The 22,568-nt window shown below is 44.4% G+C and overlaps 1 protein-coding gene and 1 long non-coding RNA gene across 18 annotated transcripts in view; one reads left to right on the forward strand and one right to left on the reverse strand.

Moving 5' to 3' along the window:
* The window catches only part of LOC126267365 (la-related protein Larp4B-like), a 759,608-nt gene that overhangs the window by 107,412 nt on the left and 629,628 nt on the right, over nt 1-22,568 (reverse strand). For all 17 annotated transcript variants that reach the window (XM_049972524.1, XM_049972507.1, XM_049972528.1 and 14 more), the window contains exon 2: nt 4,374-4,500. In XM_049972524.1, coding sequence (XP_049828481.1) covers nt 4,374-4,500 — 127 coding nt within the window. The remainder of the gene's footprint in view (nt 1-4,373; nt 4,501-22,568) is intronic.
* Nucleotides 1-22,568, forward strand: part of LOC126267366 (uncharacterized) — a 191,526-nt gene that overhangs the window by 31,122 nt on the left and 137,836 nt on the right. The gene's annotated exons all lie outside the window — the stretch shown is intronic.

Below are 22,568 nucleotides of genomic sequence, written 5' to 3' on the forward strand. Positions count from 1 at the left end.
GGGTGACATTCATGAATAAGATGAGTCAGGCTGGGAGGAGGGGGAGACTGCACCTCTCCGTGCACTTAGGGTGGGGGATGGGAACTTGTCCTGGGACTTAAGTGGTGTCTAAAAAATTTCAGTGAACAGTGTCATATCTGAATGGCGACTCTGCATGTGTGCGTGCATGTGCATGGGTCTTCAGAGACTTTAGGAGAATCAATACACGGAACGCACTGCATGTGACTGGCTGTGTAAACCGAATGCAACCAGTTGAATGTAGTCAGTAGTAGAGGAAGTGTCACAGCACAATGGAGCAAAGTGTAAACATCAAGGTCTGCTACAAATTGGTGAAGACTGCAATGGAGACACATGGAATGTTTGCGCTGGTGTAGGTGATGGGAGCTATAAGCAGGAAATGCGTTTACAAATAGTTTGAACGCTTCGATGAAGTGAAGGAAACAGTTGAGGATGAGCCACATTTAGGTCAGCCATCGACAGGCAGAACCCCAGAAAAGATTGAGAATGTGTGACAAATGCTGGCACAAGATCGGTGGCGAACTCTGTGATTGCATTGGAATTGGGCATTAGCAAAGACACAGTGCACACCATCGTCAACAATGATTTGGTTAAGTGGAAGACCTGCTCCCGATTTGTGCCGCACGAGCTCACTGACGAGCAGAAAGCAAAATGGAAACTGCTGGTCATTTCATTTCCACGTGTGACCACTATCCACTGCTTCTGGACACTGTGACGGGAGGTGAGACCTGGTGCCACCTGTTCGACCTGGAATCAAAATGGGAAACTGTCATTGTATTCACCACGTTCCCAGAGAAAAAAAGCAATCTGCAAAAATCCAAGGTGAAAACACTGTTTATCACCTTCTTTGACAAGGGCATCTGAACCGACCGCTACAGTATATCCGGCAGGTTCGGCCAGAGTTGCAGAGCACTGGAAAAATGGATGCTGACAACACTCCTGGGGTACACAGACTCACTCACTCACTCACTCACGGCCAAGCCTTCTTAACAGGCCTCCGATCTGAGAGGCACCAGGGGGAGGGGTAGCGGCTCACACACACACACACACACACACACACACACACACACACACACACACACACACACACACACACACACACACACAGAGAGAGAGAGAGAGAGAGAGAGAGAGAGAGAGAGAGAGAGAGAGAGAGAGAGAGAGAGAGAGAGAGAGAGAGAGAGAGCGGGGGGGGGGGGGGGGGCAGGGTGAGAGGGTGAGGAACAGGAAGGGGGTAGAATGTAATAGAGGCAATAGAAGTAGTCATCCACACAGGATGAAGTCAATCTGAGGAGTTTTTCAAGATAAATGATCCACGAGTTGCTATCCCTTTTCTTTTCTTATAAGTAGGGCAATCTGGCACGTGTGGAGAGTTACGGTCATGACAATTTACACACAAGGGTGGCAGAACATCCCATCAGAAGGTGTCCACAGTCACCATATCAGGAAGACACAACTGAAACACAAGCACCGAAAGCATGTCATGGGTGGCAGGATGTACTGCTTAACGTCACACCAGTGATACGTAACTCTGAACTTTTCTGGAAGGGTATTTCCCTTGAAAGCCAGAACAGACTGGCATCAGTGCAGTTGTCTTTAAAACCTTTTTGTACACACCAAACAAAATGAATGCCCCTTCATTCCAGATTGGCCCAGTGTTTATCAGTTGGACCAGGGAGTGATTTTTCATGGGGATTTCATCCATGTTCGAAGACTTAAGAGGTGAAGTGGACACCAGGACATCACCAAAATGATCACAAGCACGAAGAGCTGCAGACTGGATGGCAATAGTAGTTTTTATTGACAGGTGACCCGACCTGATCTTGGCGAAATACTTTACTTCATCAGTCTTATGTTCGACATTTTCCACAGAAAATAACATCTTTGTGGCAGTGATGTAGCCCTGTCCATCCTAACATAGGCTAGGTAGTGGGGTACATGTTTCACCACCAGAAGCTTGGCCCTCTTCCCAGGATGTAGCCAGGGAAGCTAAGGCCAGTGTCTTAAGAAGCAGCACTTTCAGTTTTCACTATAGGAGTAAGCCATAGGAGCGCAGCCGTATTTCTGAAGCTTGCTACACTTTATTTGTGAAGCATCTGCCCTGATACAATGAAATCTTCTCAGGGCTTACTCACATAGGTATCAGCCACGGCAATAGCTCTGTGGCTGTTGTCAGTTCTGCTTCTTGGGAATGACGAACAACCTCTCCTAGGCAAACATGGGATGCAACAGCTCAGGTATCAAGTGTTATCACTGTTGTCCAGGGGCTCAGACAGATGGGTAACCTCCGACTATCTATACATGCTGGCAACAACAGTGTGTGTGGGGGGGGGGGGGGGGGGGGGGGGGGGGGGCTACAGCAGGAAATAGGAAGGGGAAAGGAAAGAATGCTGTAGATGTTGGGGAGGGAGTTGTTCTCCAAATTGCTCACACTGTGGAGAGTAAGTTTAGTAGTGAAAAACCCTCAAAGGGGTACCAAAAATGTCTAAGGATGGAGGACATAAAAGGCAAGGGGAACAAAACCGCAAGGAATACAGAAAACCAGGTGGATAGCCGGGTTGACCTAGAACACAGATTGGAAGGATGGAACAAAGTGGAGGAATGAGGACATGGAGGGGGAGGCACCGGAGGGGGTGGGGGGCGGATGCATTCCAGTAAGGAAGAATGAGCTGCAATAGTTTAGGAACCCGTGTGGGCTATGCATGAACTCTCAAAAGACCTTGCTCGTGTTTATTAATTGTCTGTGTTTCTCTTTTGCTGATGAAGGCTGTGGCCAAAAGCTCTGTGTAAGTACATTAATTGTGCCTATCTGTAACTTAATGTGTCTTCTGTACACTAAGTAGCAATCTATCTTTTATTACATTGTTGACGTTCCTACCTGGAGTTTCTATTATTGTATTTTTCAAGAAAATATTTGCACTTTAAGTGTTTAACTTTCAATTACACTATTATAATGCTGTGGGGAAGCAAGAAGATACTGTCTCAGAGAAGCTCAAATAGTTTGCTTATATTATGCTTTTAATCCTACACTGTACCATTCAACTCACTTCCCCCCCCCCCCCCCCCCCCCCCCCCCCCCCCCCCATCCTACCACCAGAATCACCACCCCACTGAAAAATACTGTATCCTTTATTTGATCCCAGTCACCTATGATTAGTTTGGTGCAGTTCACCACGAGTTCTTTTCGTATGGCAATTTATATGCCTGACAGATCAAAAAATTGTCTTTCTAAATTATGAATTTACTTATATCCATCCAAATTTTAGTGGTTTCATTTCTTGCCAAGTAGCACTATGATGTGAGTGAATTTGCTCTTTGTTATATGTAACATATCTGCAGCTATCAGCTATTTTGCCAGTGAGATCTGTTTGGATATTCTTGAAATACTAGTACATACTGTGTGTGTGTGTGTGTGTGTGTGTGTGTGTGTGTGTGTGTGTGTGTTTTAAACTGCTTTCAGCTACCTGAACTTTGCAACATCATCCACTCCTAGAGTGTAGGTTCAGATCACCTTTTATCACTAATAACTGCATTTATTACATCATACTTTCACTGTGTGTGGATCAACTTTATTCACCTGTAGCTTGTCACGTTACCACCTGTAGCTTGTCACGTTACTTTTCAGCTGCCTTTATCTTTGCCAGTTAGTATAATTTCATAAGCAGACATCAGTGAGAATGACAAAGCCTGGAATACAAGTAAACTTTCGACTGTCTCTGCATTTGAAACTATACTGAATCCTGTCACCGGACAGGTCTTATGAATGTGACACACTGTAAGCAGTCTACAGGTTAAATAGTCAATGACAGGGTAATGTGGAGTGAAGTAACAAGCTTAACAGATTTGAACCCTTGTATATACAACAGTAACCGCTGTTGGAAGCTGCCATCTACATAAAGTAATTGCACTAAGAAACTGCTAGAAATTTCCTGACAGGCTCTTTTAAAGTGCGAATTAATGGCTCCCTTCCTGAAGTAGATAATGTGATACTTTTGATAGACATAAAATTACAGTATTTTGATGAATGTACATGATTGCTCAGTAGGTGAGGAGGTCATGTACATAGTTGTCTGAAGCACAATGCTTATTAGTTATTTTCTCAGGAATTAAGGTCAGTTAGTGCCTGAAGTTGTGAGGTCCTACAGCAAAGTGGAATCACTCAACAGCCCAGCTTGGGATATTTCATACAGCATGACTTGTTACAGGCAAAACCGACTGACTTGAGACTTTAGAACAATTTTCTCTGGAGCAGTGAACCTGCATAGGCCACGAGTTATAATTTAAACTTTTTACTATCTGCCAAGTTACATTTTGTGAAAGGAAACGTAAATGACTGCATATGCAATGTATCTTACCATCCTCTGTAGGGTAGTCGACATCTGAGTAACTCCAAATGGATCCATCAGACGTTCCTTCAACAGCCTTGTTTTCAAATACATCCGCATTTGGATTGAGTGCCGCATTACTGGGACTAGGAGTCACCTGAAAGGGAAAAAAACCGGTTATATCTCACTGCTAAAAGTGATTCAGTACTATTACTTAACATTTCTCTTTAACAATTAGGTAATATTTATTGCTGCATGCTCTGTAGTCTTTTGACACTAACAGTATATGGTATCCTAAACAATAACAGTTTGCAACAGCTGCTTTTTGTAATTTTGTACCAAAATGAAAAATTCAATCATAGCATAGAAACGGTGAATGTCCTGGTCAGAGTTTAGAGATGTAAAAGAAGGTAACTGACTTTTCGGCTTATGTGGTAGCTTCGAAGACATTTAAATCAGGCAGCTTGACATATTTGCACTTTTTTTACTTGTTAGTATTAGTGCTTAGTCATGTAATATAATGCACATTTTTTTAAGTTAAACAATGTGAAGGTTGCCCAGTAAGTACTGCGCCACATTCTCTCTCTTCAATAACGAGAATTCCTCACACACACACACACACACACACACACACACACACACACACACACACACACACACACACACACACACACACACACACACACTTTCCCATGTAATCTGCATCCCATTCTATGGCCTTCCACCAGCCGAAAACAGGGGCCTGTATGCCCTGTCGGCACCAATCCTTGTCCTGGTGGCGGAGCCAGTGCTTCACTATGTGAATCACCCCCTCATGGCCCTTAAAATGTCTTCCTGAAATGGCATCCTTTAAAATGGAAGTCCAAGAAGGCTAGGACAGGGCCGTAAGATAGTTGGGGTAACACTGTCCAACACTGTTTTGCAATTTGTTCAACAGTCCACAGACTTGGGTGGAGCTAAGCGTTATGTTTCACCAAAACATCTCCTGGGTTTCCAGGCTCCAAAGTCGCCAGAAGCATGTCTTGAGTTTTGTTAAGGTGTTGACATACGCTTTTGAATTATGGTGCACCTACTGGCATCACAGTGTGAATCACACATTCAGTCCCAGAACACGGTGATCATAACGTTATCGGTGGAAGCAGTTTCTTTGAATTTTTTCTGTGGGGAGTGGAAACAGCACCATTTTGATCCCGAAACAAAACAACAGTCAATGGAATGGCGAAGCCAATTTTCACCAACTGTCAACCCGGAATAAGACTTCCTCACTCTCAGCTTCAAAATCTTGCAACGAATCAAGTCGTGCTTTTTTGGGCGATGTCACCCTCTGTTGGACACGCATGGTGCATACACTTTTGAGTATGAAAGATTGCGAATAATTGCATCTGCACTTCCTTTTCTAATAGGACAGACGCATTAATACTCGGCAGTTGGCGCTACGTCTGTCTCTCGAATGACAACATCAGCTCGCTGCAACATGTCTGGTGTTACAGCCATGGATGGTCTCCCCGACCACTGCAAATCACGGAGCTCCGCCGAACACCCTTCTGATTACCTCGCCTTCCGTGACCAGCCACTACATCTACATCACTACTCCAATTCAGAGTTAAGTGCTTGGCAGAGGGTTCATCGAACCACAGTCATACTATCTCTCTACCATTCCACTCCCGAACAGCGCGTGGGAAAAACGAACACCTAAACCTTTCTGTTTTTCTGATTTCTCCTATTTTATTTTGATGATAATTCCTACCTATGTAAGTTGGGCTCAACAAAATATTTCCGCATTCGGAAGAGAAAGTTGGTGACAAATTTCGTAAATAGATCTCGCCGCGACAAAAAACGTCTTTCCTTAAATGACTTCCATCCCAACTCGCTTATCATATCTGCCACACTCTCCCCTATTACGTGATAATACAAAACGAGCTGCCCTTCTTTGCACCCTCTCGATGTCCTCCGTCAATCCCACCTGGTAAGGATCCCACACCGCGCAGCAATATTCTAACAGAGGACGAACGAGTGTAGTGTAAGCTGTCTCTTTAGTGGACTTGTTGCATCTTCTAAGTGTCCTGCCAATGAAACGCAACCTTTGGCTCGCCTTCCCGACAATATTATCTATGTGGTCCTTCCAACTGAAGTTGTTCGTAATTTTAACACCCAGGTACTTAGTTGAATTGACAGCCTTGAGAATTGTACTATTTATCGAGTAATCGAATTCCAACGGAGTTCTTTTGGAACTCATGTGGATCATCTCACACTTTTTGTTATTTAGCGTCAACTGCCACCTGACACACCATACAGCAATCTTTTCTAAATCGCTTTGCAGCTGATACTGGTCTTCGGATGACCTTACTAGACGGTAAATTACAGCATCATCTGCGAACAACCTAAGAGAACTGCTCAGATTGTCACCCAGGTCATTTATATAGATCAGGAACAGTAGAGGTCCCAGGACGCTTCCCTGGGGAACACCTGATATCACTTCAGTTTTACTCGATGATTTGCCGTCTATTACTACGAACTGCGACCTTCCTGACAGGAAATCACGAATCCAGTCGCACAACTGAGACGATACCCCATAGCTCCGCAGCTTGATTAGAAGTCGCTTGTGAGGAACGGTGTCAAAAGCTTTCCGGAAATCTAGAAATACGGAATCAACTTGAGATCCCCTGTCGATAGCGGCCATTACTTCGTGCGAATAAAGAGCTAGCTGCGTTGCACAAGAACGTTGTTTTGTGAAGCCATGCTGATTACGTATCAATAGATTATTCCCTTCGATTCATAATGTTCAAATACATTGTATGCTCCAAAACCCTACTGCAAAGCGAGTCAATGATACAGGTCTGTAGTTCAATGGATTACTCCTACTACCCTTCTTAAACATTGGTGCGACCTGCGCAATTTTCCAATCTGTAGGTACAGCTCTATCGGTGAGCGAGCGGTTGTATATGATTGATAAGTTGGGAGGTATTGCATCAGCGTAATCTGAAAGGAACCTAATCGGTATACAATCTGGACCTGAAGACTTGCCCGTACCGAATTGCTTCGCAACCCCTAAGATATCTACTTCTAAGAAACTCATGCTAGCAGCTGTTCGTGTTTCAAATTCTGGAATATCCCATTCGTCTTCCTTGGTGAAGGAATTTCGGAAAACTGCGTTCAATAACTCCGCTTTAGCGGCACAGTCGTCGATAACAGTACCATCGGCACTGCGCAGCGAAGGTATTGACTGCGTCTTGCCACTTGTGTACTTTACATACGACCAGAATTTCTTCGGATTTTCTACCAAATTTCGAGACAAATTTTCGTTGTGGAACCTATTAAAGGCATCTCGTATTGAAGTCCGTGCCAAATTTCGCGCGTCTGTAAATTTTAGCCCATCTTCGGGATCTCGCGTTCTTCTGAACTTAGCATGCTTTTTCCGTTGCCTCTGCAACAGCGTTCGGACCTGTTTTGTGTACCATGGGGGACCAGTTCACTCTCTTACCAATTTATGAGGTATGGATCTCTCAATTGCTGTTGCTACTATATCTTTGAATTTGAGCCACATCTCGTCTACATTTGCATAGTCAATTCGGAAGGAATGGAGATTGTCTCTTGGGAAGGCTTCTAGTGACACTTTATCAGCATTTTTAAATAAAATTATTTTGCGTTTGTTTCTGATGGATTTGGAAGAAACGGTATTGAGCCTAGCTACAACGACCTTGTGATCAGTAATCCCTGTATCAGTCATAATGCTCTCTATTAGCTCTGGATTGTTTGTGGCTAAGATGTCAAGTGTGTTTTCGTAACCATTTACAATTCGCGTGGGTTCGTGGACTAACTGCTCGAAATAATTTTCGGAGAAAGCATTTAGGACGATCTCGGAAGATCGTTTTCTGCCTACCACCGGTTTTGAACAAGTATTTTTGCCAACATATTGAGGGAAGGTTGAAGTCCCCACCAACTATAACCGTATGAGGGGGTATTTATTTGTTAATGGACTCAAATTTTCTCTGAACTGTTCAGCAACTGTATCATCGGAGTCTGGGGATCGGTAGGAGCCAATTATTAACTTAGTTTGACTGTTAAGTATAACCTCCCCACCCATACCAATTCGCACGGAGTATCTACTTCGACTTCACTAGAAGATAAACCACTACTGACAGAGACAAACACTCCACCACCAATTCTGTCTAATCTATCTTTCCTAAACACCGTCTGAGACTTCGTAAAAATGTCTGCAGAACTTATTTCAGGCTTTAGCCAGCTTTCTGTACCTAACCGTACTTCTGTCGACAGCTTCTGCTGCGTTTGAGAGTACTCCCCACAGTTTCTTTTTCTGCAGGGAGAAAAAGGATGGCGGCACTATTTTGTGACTTACATCATGTACAGACGCCATTTTGAAACTGTCCTGCAGCTACACTATCTGTCGGATGTGACAAACTTGGCGCGCTCACTCAGGAGATTTCAAATAATACATAACGTTTCGCATTCGTAGCATTGTTTTCGGCTGAGGAAAAAAATGCGGTGCATTACTGTTTGGGCAACCCTCGTACATGATATGTGAGTAACATGGCAAGCTATATCATATGACATGACAAGCCATATCATCCAACCTGGCACTTGTCATGTGTAATGGGCTACAACGCGTCAGAGTTCGGGATGCATGCATCCCACTCTTTTACAGGTATACAGTACTTCCAATTGTAGATGCACCGCCGCACTGATACTTCCTACTGTCCCACACATGGTGGAAAAACAAACCACCACCTCCTCCCCCCCATCTAGAAATCAAAATATTTTAGCGTCCCCTAAAGAACAAACCCACCCCAGGAATTTTATCTCTCCCTCTCCCAAAAAAACGTTTACAACAATTACATATACACTCTTCAGCCATATGAAATAATATATTGTTTGAATTGTCTGGATTTTGGGAACAGGATCAGGGACTTTAGCCTATAAACTGCAAGTGTTCCTACACCTTGCAGCTAAGGGAGTCCACTACGTTGGGAAGTAGGTTTAACTAAATGAAAGAAAGAGAAAAGCACTAATATGTGAAGATTTTTTGATTTAAATGTCTTCGAAGTTGTCATTTCAGTCAAACCTAGTTTGTTTCGTTTACATCCCTGATCCTCCCCACGACACACAGCTTTTTACGCTGTGATAAGAGCATTTTCAACTTTGGTTCCACACTGTTACTCTACCATAATTGCGACATTACAACCAAAGCTTGTCAACCGATGTAGATTTTGTTGACTTGTACGACGACTGATCCGGTATAGGCTCTATTGTCTATAGAACCGTGTTGCGTTTATCGTGGCAACTGATCCGCAAAAGCTTAAAACATAGAAGTGGTGCGCGTGTTTGTTTCTCATACATAAACTACGAATGAAGTAGACTTTGGAAAGGGTTTTATTTATCAGATTCACTTTAAACCGTTTCCGTGCATCAATACAAGCAAGAACTAATTCTGCATGCTACATTTAGCTTGAGTTTGAACAATGTTACCACGACAATGGATAGACATTATTGGATGAGGAAAAAAAAAATTGGTTTTGACCGTTTCCGTTTAGCTACCTTCGTTCAGTGTAAATCGATTCGTACGAGTTTATTTTCTGAGAGTTTTCTTGAAGCACGCCACTTCTGTATTTTATTTTCTGCGTGTTTTAGCACGTAAAATTCGAACTGCGCACATAGAAATGGTGACATTAGCTGGGCATTAATTTCAGCCCAATTATAATCTTTTGCAAAAGGGATTAATCGAGTCGCAAAATATGCCTGGGCGCCAGCTTCGGTTCAGATCTTGCTTGTATACTGTAACATAACTACAGCAAGATAGGTTTTTTGAATGGCTATACAAATGGCCGCCAAACGTTTTTACCCATGGTCCTGCCTCAAATAGAAATCTCACGCCAAGACACCCCCATCCTGAACTGCTATTCTGAGTGCGGACGTTTCAGACATTTGTTACTGCGCTCCCGCACTTGGAACGATAAATTCCATTTCAACAGTAGAGACTTTATGTCAGTCCACAGCGATACATGGGTTGGATTCCCGACTGTCAGATTTTATCCGCTCAGGAACTGGGTTTCGTGTTTTCTTCTTCACCACCACCACCACCACCACCACCACCACCACCACATTGACGCCCAAGTCGCCGAAGTGGTGTCAAATCAAAGACTTGGACCAGGCGACCGGTCTATCCAACGGGAGGTTCTCGCCACACCACATTTCATTTCACAGTGGTAAATAAGGCAGCCCCCATTTATTTAAAGGAGATCCAATGACACCCGTATTGTGTTAATTTCCTAACAAGTTCTAACTTCCTCGCTTGCTTAACGTTAACAAAGACGTTCATTAGTTATATTAAAGCCCAGTGCTTTATGACATTGCTCCGTTTTTGCTGTGGTAGATCAAGGAAATACAGTAGTAGCTTGAAATTAGCAAAAAACAGTATTTTAATCACTGCCTAGTGAAAACAGTTGATACTAAACATTTGATGGAACTATTTTTCTGATGGAGCAAGATGGGCTCTTAAAATGTATTAGAGAAAGAAAGTACCATAGCCAAATAGATGTTAAATTCATGGGATACTGTTCGCACACCTAACCATATGTTTAGACAAATGTGTAACTCCCGTAGACGGATGTCAGCAAACATCGAGGTTTGCTTCCATGTGCAGTGGCGGCGGCAGCAGCAGAGCCTGAAGTTGTTGCCAACAATTCTTGTACGTTCAGATTTCTGCAGAGGAAAAATTTTAACATTTAAGGGTGAGTGAGTCCCCTTTATGCCATTTATCACTTTTTCACCTCTGTGTTTTTCATTTTGAGTATGGGAAGTGAATGTGGTGCTAAAGAAGAATGCTGAAAATCAGATGGGTAGATCACATAACTAATAAGGAAGTATCGAATAGGATTGGGGAGAAGTTCGTGGCACAACTTCATTAGAAGAAGGGATCGGTTGGTAGGACATGGTCGAAGGCATCAAGGAATCACCAATTTAGTATTGAAAGGCAGTGTGGAGGATAAAAATCGTAGGGGGAGACCAAGAGATGAATACACAAAGATTCAGAAGGCTGTAGCTTTTAGTAGTCACTTGGAGATTAAATTTGCATAGGATAGAGTAGCATGGAGAGCCGCATCAAACCAGTCTCTGGACTGGAAGACGACGACAACGACAAAATGGAAAGTTATGCATGAAGGCGTACCATCTTCCGTAAAGAAAAGGGACAGTTGAGCACCAAGCTTCAGATTGAAGACAGCTTTCCCTTACATATCTTTTTGCTATAGGAAGTCATTCCTATTCACGGCTAGGCGGCATATGTTTCAGATTTCCACTTTTTTACATTTAGTATAAATGGTGACGGAATTCTTTTCCAGCCAACGAAATCTACGTTTCCCTGCATATAGTATGGATTAATATTAGGACTGTTCCTTTCATGCAAACAGTCTCTTGTCCCGTTCTTGTTTGTGCTTCTCGCTCTAGTGTTAACAGCACGTCACCCTCTAATCGTCTTGCTCCTTTTGCTCAGAAATTTGCGATAATGCGTGCTAAACCTATAAGGGGCAGTGAAATGGAGAGACGGAAGGCGAAGTACAGTTTTGAAATCAAGTAGTCGCCATAACTTAATACATTCATCCAGATTTAAGATAAGCCTGCTAATGCCTTCATGGAACCGTGATTGCACCCAGGAGTGCACCTCTTCGTTTTGTCCGTACCAAACCTACGGCCCAAACTTCTTCCTTCAGAGGTCCAAAAATACGGAAATATGATAGGCAGAAATGGGAACTGCATGGTTGTCTAAGGGCGGCCCCCAGCACGTTGCGAAATTTGTTTCGAGTACGCCTCAGAAGTTTCGCTAGGAAGCCCTTACACAACCCCCATGCGATTTCCGTAATTGTGGTGCTCAAGTCAGTCAGTTGTGGTAACCGATTCGCTTCGGACCAAGAGGTGCACGCCTGGGTACAATGGTGGTTCCGTACGTAACATGTGAACACTTTTCCATGAAGGCATTAACCGTTTTGTTTCACGATGGCGTAGATGTATGAACAGTTATTGCAATTACTTTTCACATAATTTTATGTTATTCACTGCTTGTCTTTAAATTTGACTGCCCGCTATTATATATTTGATACGAAACGACTCTTTCCTGTACAGATAAATGCAAATCCAAGCCACTTTATATGACGAACTACTTAATATGGAGTCTCATGCAATAACAATGGTGCTTTTACGATAAAATACAAATACTTAAACAGTTAATTTTTAAAGTGCATATATTCAGTACAAATCCGTTTTTCGTTCAGATTGTTTCCATTTAAGTGGTAGATTTCACAACGAAATTTTAAGGATGAGATGCAGTCAGACAATATCTTAACATATCTTCTGCTAAGTACTAACATGTGGTTGGGCTACATCACTAAACTGTTTTGAAAAATCTGGCCTTTTGATAAATTGCCACACCCGCAAAAATGAATACAACTGCTATTTAATGCTAGTTTCTGCACTTCAAAGTAACTTTGTCGGTAGTTGTGCACGACAACTTCTTAAGAAAACTAAATGTAGTACAGCCGACAATGGCATTCGTCCTGCATTCAGCTAGACGGCAGAACCACCTTTGTTCTTAGGCTCTGCGACTGATTCTTCGATTTCTTCCAGTGCATGTAACTCCCGAGTTGTTTAAAATTTAGACCTTTCGTCCAATTAGTGATGTATACACTGACCTACCTTCCGACACGACCGTCCTTAATGTATTTTACTACCTAATGTAGGAAGAAATTTTGATGTCGAATGAACAGAGAGAGAGAGAGAGAGAGAGAGAGAGAGAGAGAGAGAGAGAGAGAGAGAGAGAGAGAGAGTGAGAGAGTGTGAGTGTGTGGTTTTTCAGGATTAGCTTAGAAAGGAAACCCCCCTATAGAACGCCCCCTCAGAAGCAACTTTTAACAGCAACAGGTAACGGCGGTGTGGGTAAGTAGGTGGTCATGGTGTTGAGCTGCCGAGCGGGCAAGTCGTATTCAAATCTCCCTCGTGCCTTTTATTACTTTTTTTCGCAGTATTGTTAACTGTCCGCCCGCTCATTGCAATGTTTGTTCTCTTTCTGTACTCTTTGCAGCTTCCATACTATACATTGGTAATAGAATATGGGTCATGCGGTAAGAATACGTTACCGTCGCAAGTAAATGTGATTAATAGTGAGAGCAGGCAACATACCACATAGACGCCTCACAGAGATGAAACCAACAGACGAATTTACAGATGTGAACTGTGTACAACCAAGGAATTCAACAGTCAAGACTTCCAAAAGGGAACGCTACTACAAAGACGTTAAAAACATGTTTTGACAGAGTACAGAGAAACTGCGTGACTGTTGAATCGTTGCATTCATTTGTTGCCGCTTATGTGATAAACTATTATATTTTCACCATTTCCTTGGGAGCGATCCCATTCACATTCATACGAACAACTACAGCGGCAATGAGGCATTTCACTCACCAGTAGTACGAAATAGTTGCGTCGATAAGGGATTCCTATCGTGACACACGCACTGTTAATAATTCCGTATATAACACGCCAGACCTGTTTTCTGGTGTAGATTCAGCTGTCTTGTCGCCTTTTCGTCAGAAGTTTGCGATTCCCATTTGAAAGTCACTTGCTTTGGACTACTAATAGAATAGTTGTGCACAATCAACTGTTTTAGGTCCCTCCCAACTTTTCATCTCGATACCGACAAATCTGAATAAAGCTAACAGCGACAAAAAAAAATTGGCGCGAGGGAGGACTGAACACGGCTCGCCCGCTTTTAATCCTACACTATAACCACTATGCCGTTTCTTTTCCCGGCTCTCCTAGATTGCACTTTTTCTTTAACCGTTCACCGTCTCTCTTACTTTTTACCACAGTTTAGTACACCACCTTCCTGTTTTCATTCTTTATCTGTGTTCAGTGTTTGACGGGGGCCCTCCTACTGCTAAATCTGAGGGGGATGCGATGGGATGTTTTCCCATGTTAGAATAAAGACAAAAGTAAATGATGGCAATGAAGCAGTTACAGCTAAAAACTTAGTACGGCTGTCTTAAGATGATCTGAGGTCATGTATTTATAATTGGGAACTTTTTCTAATATCCAGCTCTCTTAGATACCGCCGAGACGGTCGCCTTAGTGAATCTAACGGCGATTTGGCCATCGTCCGGCTGCGCATTTCGACTCCGGCTGCCAGAGCGCGTGAATACCCACAGCTACGTTAACTCAGCTCATTTGCAACAATTAGCGCTCCCAGAGTTTTATGTTATGTCTAACAACCGTACGAAGTGTGGGAGGGCGCACGTTACCAGCATCATCTTTTGCAAGTAAATCCAATACACACAACACACTTTAAGAAAGTACCCTATGCACGGGGACACGAGATTGTCAGAAACGGTTTCCATCAACTCTTTTTTCGAAGAAGTGTGAGGTCTACATAGCCTTGAGGATAGAATGTTGAAAATTGGGTGGACTGAGATATGGAATGAAGAGGTCCTCTACAGTATAGGCGGAGAACGGAATATATGAATGACACTGACAAGAAGGGACACGATAATAGAACACATGTTAAGCCATCAGGGAATAAATTCTGTGGTACTAGAAGAAACTATAGAGGATAAAACTGCAGGGGAAGACATATTGGAGTACAGTCCACAAGTAACTGAGGGTGTAGCGTGTTAGTGCTACTCTGAGGTGAAGAGGTTGTCACAATAGAAGACAGAAGTTTACATAGTGACTGCTGACTGTCAGACGTCCACAGGATGAGTACGGGGACAGCGCCGGCATTAACCGAAGTCACAGGTGCGACTGCTGAGAAGAATGGAGGAATGGGTTCCCGAACTCTGGTCACAACGGCGTGCAAAAGTTGGTGGAAAGCTTTGAATATCGAAACGTGTACGACATGGCTGTTTCTGGCGGAAAAACACCGAAGTTGCTCCCGTTTGCTTGACCCCAGCAAAAATGCGCGCTACAGCGCACAGCTGTGAATTTGGAAGCGGAGTTTAATATGGCGCAAATACGTCGCTTTTAATGCAAACAGTCGTGAGCAGTAACTCAAAAGAGGAAGCGTAACTTCTGTTGCACGTGCAAATTAAACTGCGTCCAGTAGTATGAAATATAAACCAATTTTGCAGTAATTCTGTTACGTTAATTTGTAAACTTTAACGAAGTTCGTCGTATATTTGACTGTTAGTGTTGGATCGAGACCCGAAGACCCTTGAGAATTCTAGTTAGGTGCTGATTAAGCCAGTCCACCTACCAAGATGAAGCTAGGTGGAACCAGCAAGAAAATGGACCAGGAATGTGTACAACGAGTCAACATTCGAAGGAAAAAATACTAGATATGCCTGCAGTGGAGTTTTGGGACACCAAGATACCAACTTAGTTTCATGTAAGTGCAATGATGTTACTTTAGTGACGAACTCTCCCCAACGAGTGCACCACGGGAGCAATAGCTGCCATTTAATGGCAAGAGAAAGTTTTGGCACAGGTACAAAGGGCATTAATGAACTTTAGCTTTCATGCTATCTTCGTTGTTCCATTTGACAGTTTCGTGACCGCAAAATTCTTTGAAATGTAAGTCTGAGATGCGATCCCCGCGATATTCTGACGACTAAAACCTATGCACAGAAGAAAGCGTGATCTGTGCCTTTAAGTGTATACTCAAGTGAAGCCGCCTGATCTTCATCCGGCCTATCTTGAAGTGAGGTAGAGGTCTGTTTATTTTTACAAGTCTTTAATACTGTACTACAAGGTAAGAAGTAAATAATGAATTAGAAAGTTATTTTCATAATACATCATGTTAGTTTCATTAAATTCAAATAGTCTCAATTTTTTAATTTGCAATATCAGTTCTGAATTAGATAAAGTGAATGATATTTCGTAGGTCTGACAAATTATGAAAATACTAACAGATCTGCCCAACGACTCGCCACGACGACTTTATGCCAATCTACTGGCAAATACCAAGAGACGATAGGAGACATGCAGTCATTTTTATAGCTGCAAATTTCCTTTCAGGGGATTAGGATAAACGCAATCAAACCAATGTCAAAGTAGCACAGGTTCTGAAAGTTTAAAAGAACGTGTTGTAAAAGAAACTAGGGCTAACCGTCTCTAAACTGTGTCGGCCTAAGAGCATATTCAGGATCTGGGCTAGGTGGGGCGGAGAAGATGGGTCGTATCTTTAATTTCGCGAAGAATGGCGAAATATTTGAGATTTTGCGACAAACCATTTTGGGCACTCTTCTTACTAGCATATATCCATAAGGTGTTGTGGCTCGCATCAGATATATACTGAATTTATGCAACTGTCTGGCGTGCCAGGATGCCAATTATGCTCTTGTTTTTGTTTCGTTTTATGGTAGAAAAACAACTGAGGTCATTTCCGCTCAAGTCAAAACTATAGAACACGAAGACAGAGTTAAAAACGACTACACGACACTCCCAATAGACATAAGAGAAGACATCTGAAAACAGGGACGTGGAGAAAGGGCTAATAAAGACACCATACAGAAACGGGGGTCCAAAACTAAAAATAAATGGCCTCCCCACACTGCTTTCGTGGGTAAAAAGTAAAACGCGGTTGATAGCCTGCGCGTCATTTGCTAAAACGGCTGATAACTCACATAGCAAACCCAAGTAGGAACGTAAACAAAAAAAAATGAGCATTCCATCAGGATGTGGTGGACAGTTAATACTTGGGCATGATGTGTACAAAGTGGCGGGGGAGCGCCACTTACATTACGATGGCTGGAAAGGCAGTGCTCAGTACGCAACCTAGTTAAAATTACCTCCTAACGGGAGGAGGTTGTCCAAGCCGCTGTGAGAGGCTTAATAATACGGAGCTTGTTCCACGAAGGTAGGGCCAATGGCGATGCCAAAGGGACACCACCACCTGAAAGGCAGCAACGCAGTTCATAGGATGGAATATAGGAACTAGTGGGCTGAGGTACGAGGACTGAGCCTTGGCAGCAGCGTCAGCAGACTCATTTCCTGGCAGACCGACATGACCAAGAACCCACAGAAACATCACGGTGGCTCCACCAAGAGTCAGCAAGTGACGGTTTTCCTGGACCCATTGCACTAAGGGATGGGCGCTGTGCAGTGCACCTAGACTTTGAAGGGCGCTGAAAGAGTGAGCAGAAGACATCTGAAAAGGCGGTGTCGCTGGATAAACTCTGTGGCCTGATGCAGGGGGAAGAGCTCGGCTGCAAATACTGAGCAGTGTGCCAGAAGCCAATATCTAAAGATGTGGGCGCCAATGATAATGGCACACCGGACACCACTATCAGTCCGAGAGCCATCAGCATGCAGAAAGGTACTATCTCGAAGTTCCATGCGAAGGTCGTTGAACTGAAGACACTAGAGCGAGGCTGAAAGTGTCCCTACGACGTGAATGAAGGCCAAGGAGAACACGGGCTGCTGCGTGATGTGAAGATGGTGAATGGTTCGCACCCAATGTGAAAGTTGCAGTTAGTGTGAAGCCACTGGAGCAATGCCGGAAGTGGACTCCAGTAGATAATAGAAGAGGGATGCGCCCCATACTTTCAATCAAAGGAGTCATCGAAAGAGGAGGCCTAGAATGGGTGGCCACACGTGGCAAACAAACTGCATGCATACCTGTTGAGAAAGTCGTGGCAGTACGACAGTGGCAGTTCCTCAGTTTCTGCATCAGACACTCAACTGTACTAGTGTAAAAGGCGCCAGAGGCCTAATGGATGCCACGATTGTGGATAGTGTGGAGACAGCTTAAGAGGGATGAACGTGCAGACACACAAACGAAGCACCCATTGTCGCGTTTCGAATGGACAATGGACCAGTGGGTGGTTTGACCTGCACCTCGGGAGGTACCTTTGAGGACATAAGGGACATTGAGGGACCATGTATAGCCAGCTGCCAGGTAAGACTTGTGGGAAAACCTAGAGTGTTTCCTACCAAGCATGAACCCAGGAATTTCGTAGTTTCAATGAACGGAACAGCAACAGGGCCGAAATGTGAAAATGGTGGAAGCCACAAATTGGGCCGCAAGAAATTCATACGAACAGTTTTGTCAGTGGAAAAAATAAAGCCACTGTCGACGCTCCTTGAGTAAAGACGATCTAGATATCGCTGAATACTTCGTTTCAATGAGGCAACTCCGTTGAGAACAGCAACAGATGACAAAATCGTCAACAAAAAGGGAGCCGGAAATGTCCGGCGGGAGACTTGCCATTATAGGGTTAATGGCGATAGTAAAGATGACGACGCTCAGGACGGAACCCTGAGGCATACCGTTTTCCTGGATAAAGGTGTCCGACAAGGCAGAACCCATGCGCACCTTGTAAACTTTATCTTTTAAAAATGCCTGAAGGGAACAGAGCAGGTGGCTACGGAAGCCCCACATATAAAGGGTACGGAGGAGACCAGTTCTCCATCAGGTGTCCTAGGCCTTCTCGAAATCGAAAAGACACGGCCACAGTCTGGGATTTTCGCAGATAACCATTCATGACATGGGTGGAGAAAGTAACAAGATGGTCAACTGCAGAATGATGCGCTCGAAATCGACACTGTGCTGTGGTTAGTAAATTGCCCAAATTGAGCCACCATACCAGCCGGGAATGTTTCATATGTTCCATCACCTTGCAAAAACAGCTGGTGGGAGAGATGGGGCTATAGGTACAAGGAACGTGGTGTCCTTACTGGGCTTAGGTATGGGTAAGACGGTGACTTCACGCCAGCATCAGTAACAGTGCCCTCTGCCCAGATGCGGTTGTACATATTAAGCAGGAAGAGCTTGCCCGCAAGAGAAAGGTGCTGCAACATCTGAATGTGGACAGCGCCTGGCCCTGGGAAGGAGTATCGAATGAACTGAAAGCATGATATAGCTCCCTCATAGTATAGGCGGCATTGTAGCACAATTCTGAGAACAGTATCGCCCGAGCCGCCTTCGCTCGTTTCTGATGGAGGAAGGCACGGTAATAACAGGAAGAGCCCGAAACTTCTGCAAAAAAGGTGGCCAAAGTTGTTGGATATAGCAATAGGGTCCACGACGACATCGTCGGCTATGGTCAGGCCAGAAATTGGGGAATGAATCTTAGTCCCAGGGAGTTGTCAGAGTTTGGCCCACACGACAGAGGAGAAAGCTGAACTGTTAAAGTAACTAGTGAATGAAATCGAGCTAGATTTCTTGCTATCCCAAAGAACGCGATGGCACTGTGCATGTATCTGTTTATAATGAATCCAGTTTCACATTGTAGGATGACAGTTAAAAATACAGAGATGGTGTCTCCAACGCCAATTGCGTCACAGCATGCCTTGGTCCACCACGGGATTGGGACACGGCATAGAGAAGAAAAAGTGCGAGGAGTGAAACGTTCTGCAGCAGTAAGGATAATGTTTGTAAGATATTCCACCTGGTCATCGCAACTGGGGGAATCTTGCTCTTTGAAAGCCGCCAGGGAGAAGTAAAGACACCAGCCAGCCTTAGTGAGCTGCCATTTGTGTGTGTACGCAGGTGGGGTAGTAGACAGCAGACAGATAGCATGTGAGAAATGGTCGCATGAGTAGGTGTCAGAACGGTCCACTTGAGACCATGGGCAAGCTGAGCAGTGCAGTGTAGTGTAGTAGCATAGGTCTAGGTCCAAATGGGAGTAAGTGTGCGTGGAGTTGGTGCTCCTGTCTTAAGGCAGAGGAGCTTAAGTTGATGAAGGAGGGCACCTCACTGACATGATCTGGGAGAATCCCAAAGGGGTTGATGCACATGAAAGACACCGAGGTAGCTGGCCAATAAGCTGGAGGAAGTCTGCCCCGGTGGCGGAGTGAGATAAATGGCACATATGGGAAAGTCATGTGGGGAAGGAAAGTGCAAACAGCAACAGCTTGAAGATGTGTAGTCGGGGAGATGGGTTGATTACGAATGTCTTCCCATATCAGCAGCATGACTCACCTGAGATGGAATGCCGACCTCTGGGAAGAAATGTGAAGAAACCTCGAAGTGGTCATGAGGATGCAATTTTGTTTCCTGAAGGAGAAGTACAAGGGAACGCAATGGTTCTGAAAGTAGTCGTAAATTCTCTGTTGGATCTAAGGCAGCAAACGTTCCATTAGGGGAGAATCATGAGGAGGAAAAAATGAGGGGCTGTCACCTCAGCGGCTGTTAAGGGCCAGCTTGCGAAGACTTTCTTCTACAGGGCATACAGGCAGGAGGATCCTGCTCCTTGGGGCCCATAGAAGCGCCTGCTTTCTTGTGCTGACTGTGGAGTTCAACGCAGAAAAACGGTTGGCGGTGCGCACTGGAGACACACAGGGCAGCCAGGCGAAGATATCACATGGCGACACCATCAAAGACGATCGAGCCAGTAAAGTAGAAGATCGTCTGTTGGATTTCTCCAAGCCTTTCCAGTTAGCAGAGGGAGACCTATGTGTTGGTTGGCAGGAGGGATGTACGAAGTCTTCACAGGAGTACTCCTCCTGTCCTTTCCGGCGTGTGCATTGTGTAGCTGGTGGCTTCCCCCCTTGAGGCGAGAGTCTGATGGCTTGTTGCATAGCTGGTCGAGGGGATGGAGCTGCTACCTTGACACTGGGCGATTTCACAACTGAGCTGAATTTGAGGTCGCATGACCATGTCCTCTATGTAACGAGTACTATAAGAGTCAGACGGTGGAACGTTTGGTTTTTTACTAACCAGTAACGTGTAAGCTACCTGATAAACTTTCTTTTACCCAGGATCTCCTGGACTGCCCACTTAGCGAGATACATGGTACAATCTCGTGAAGAGGTAGCATGGCCGCCATTGCAGTCGATACAGCAGGGATGAGGCGGCAGACAATCGTCCTTGCGCGCATCCGTATCACAGGTTACACATTTGGCTGGGTGTCGACAAGACATTCGAGTGTGGTTGAAACGATGGCACTGGTGGCAGCACATCAGGTTCGGAGTGTACAGTCAGACTGAATGACAGTCTGCTTTGACCGTGGACGCAAGCACTGCTGTATCAAAGGTGAGAAAAAGAATGTGGGTGGGCACTAAGCAGAAATCTACCATTTTCATCACCTGGTGGGTGGCAATGATACCCTGATTAGAGAGGTACGATTGGATTTCGGCCTTAGACCATCGAGCAGCCGCTTAGTGTAAGTAACACCATAGGAAGAATTTAAGAGTTCTATTGCCCTCGGCATGAACAGGATAGCCATGGAAAAGCGAGGCAGCAAGCAGTAGTGCTTGAGAATAGGAAGTAGTCTCAAAAAGCAAAGTGCGATTCTGTAAATGAGTGCAGGATTTCACAGGGGTGGCAACCGCATCGACACCTTTCTGAGCAATAAACGGATGTACTCGTACGACTGCAGAGGACTGTCTTCCGTACGTGAAACCATGAAGAACCATCGTGCAGCTGGAAGTGTCTTCGAATCGCTAGCCTCATTCCAATTACTTTTGTAAACGTTGATTGTGAAGATGATTGGGTTATTGCAAGAATATCGCCTGTGATTTCCAGCATCAATGATGACGTGTTTCTTCCACCTGGTAGCCCCCTTCACAAGGTGATTGACCACCTCCCGAACACCTGACAGAGGGACCAATAGACAATTTGGGAAGGTAGCAGCTCAGGCAATCACCTCTCCCTGGGTCTGGTCTGTACCAGGAGGTACGTGGGAACCCTACCTGTCGTCCCGGGGCTTGGAATTACACGTTACTCAGTCACCTGTTACGCGTCAGATGCATGGGCCCGGCCTTCAGGAGCACACAGGAAGCGGAGGAAGGGTAGGAGAAGGGAAACAAAGTAAGGAAAAGGGAACGAAAAACAGTGAGACTTTTGTCAGCGACGGTCAATGCGGAACGTTCCCAATAAAACCCCAGATATATTCCCAAGGGAGGGGAAAAAGAACAGTGAGAGGATAGACATGCAACTTTGAAGGGAATAGATCTTGCAGTGGCTGGGGCTCCGTGGCAGCCAAGCACGAACCCGCCAAAGATTGAGCTCCGTGGGATGTTATGCCCTTGTTTCGAACGATTTACCGATTTTGAAATTATTGCGTGAACTATCGGTTTTCTAATGGAATATTGTTTCACATGCGGCATTCATTAGTGCACCACCATCCAAGTGCATCAAGAACAACACAATCGTTTGCAAGTAAATGTCCAGCTCGATTCACCTTCAATACTGTTAAAACGCGTCGCAAAACTTAGTTTTTACGGAAGTTACGGATTCTAAGCAAAATAATTCCAAACCAACGACGCGAAAGAGTCGGTGCG

The sequence above is a fragment of the Schistocerca gregaria genome, chromosome 4, assembly GCF_023897955.1.
Source record: "Schistocerca gregaria isolate iqSchGreg1 chromosome 4, iqSchGreg1.2, whole genome shotgun sequence".
Taxonomy (NCBI): domain Eukaryota; kingdom Metazoa; phylum Arthropoda; class Insecta; order Orthoptera; family Acrididae; genus Schistocerca; species Schistocerca gregaria.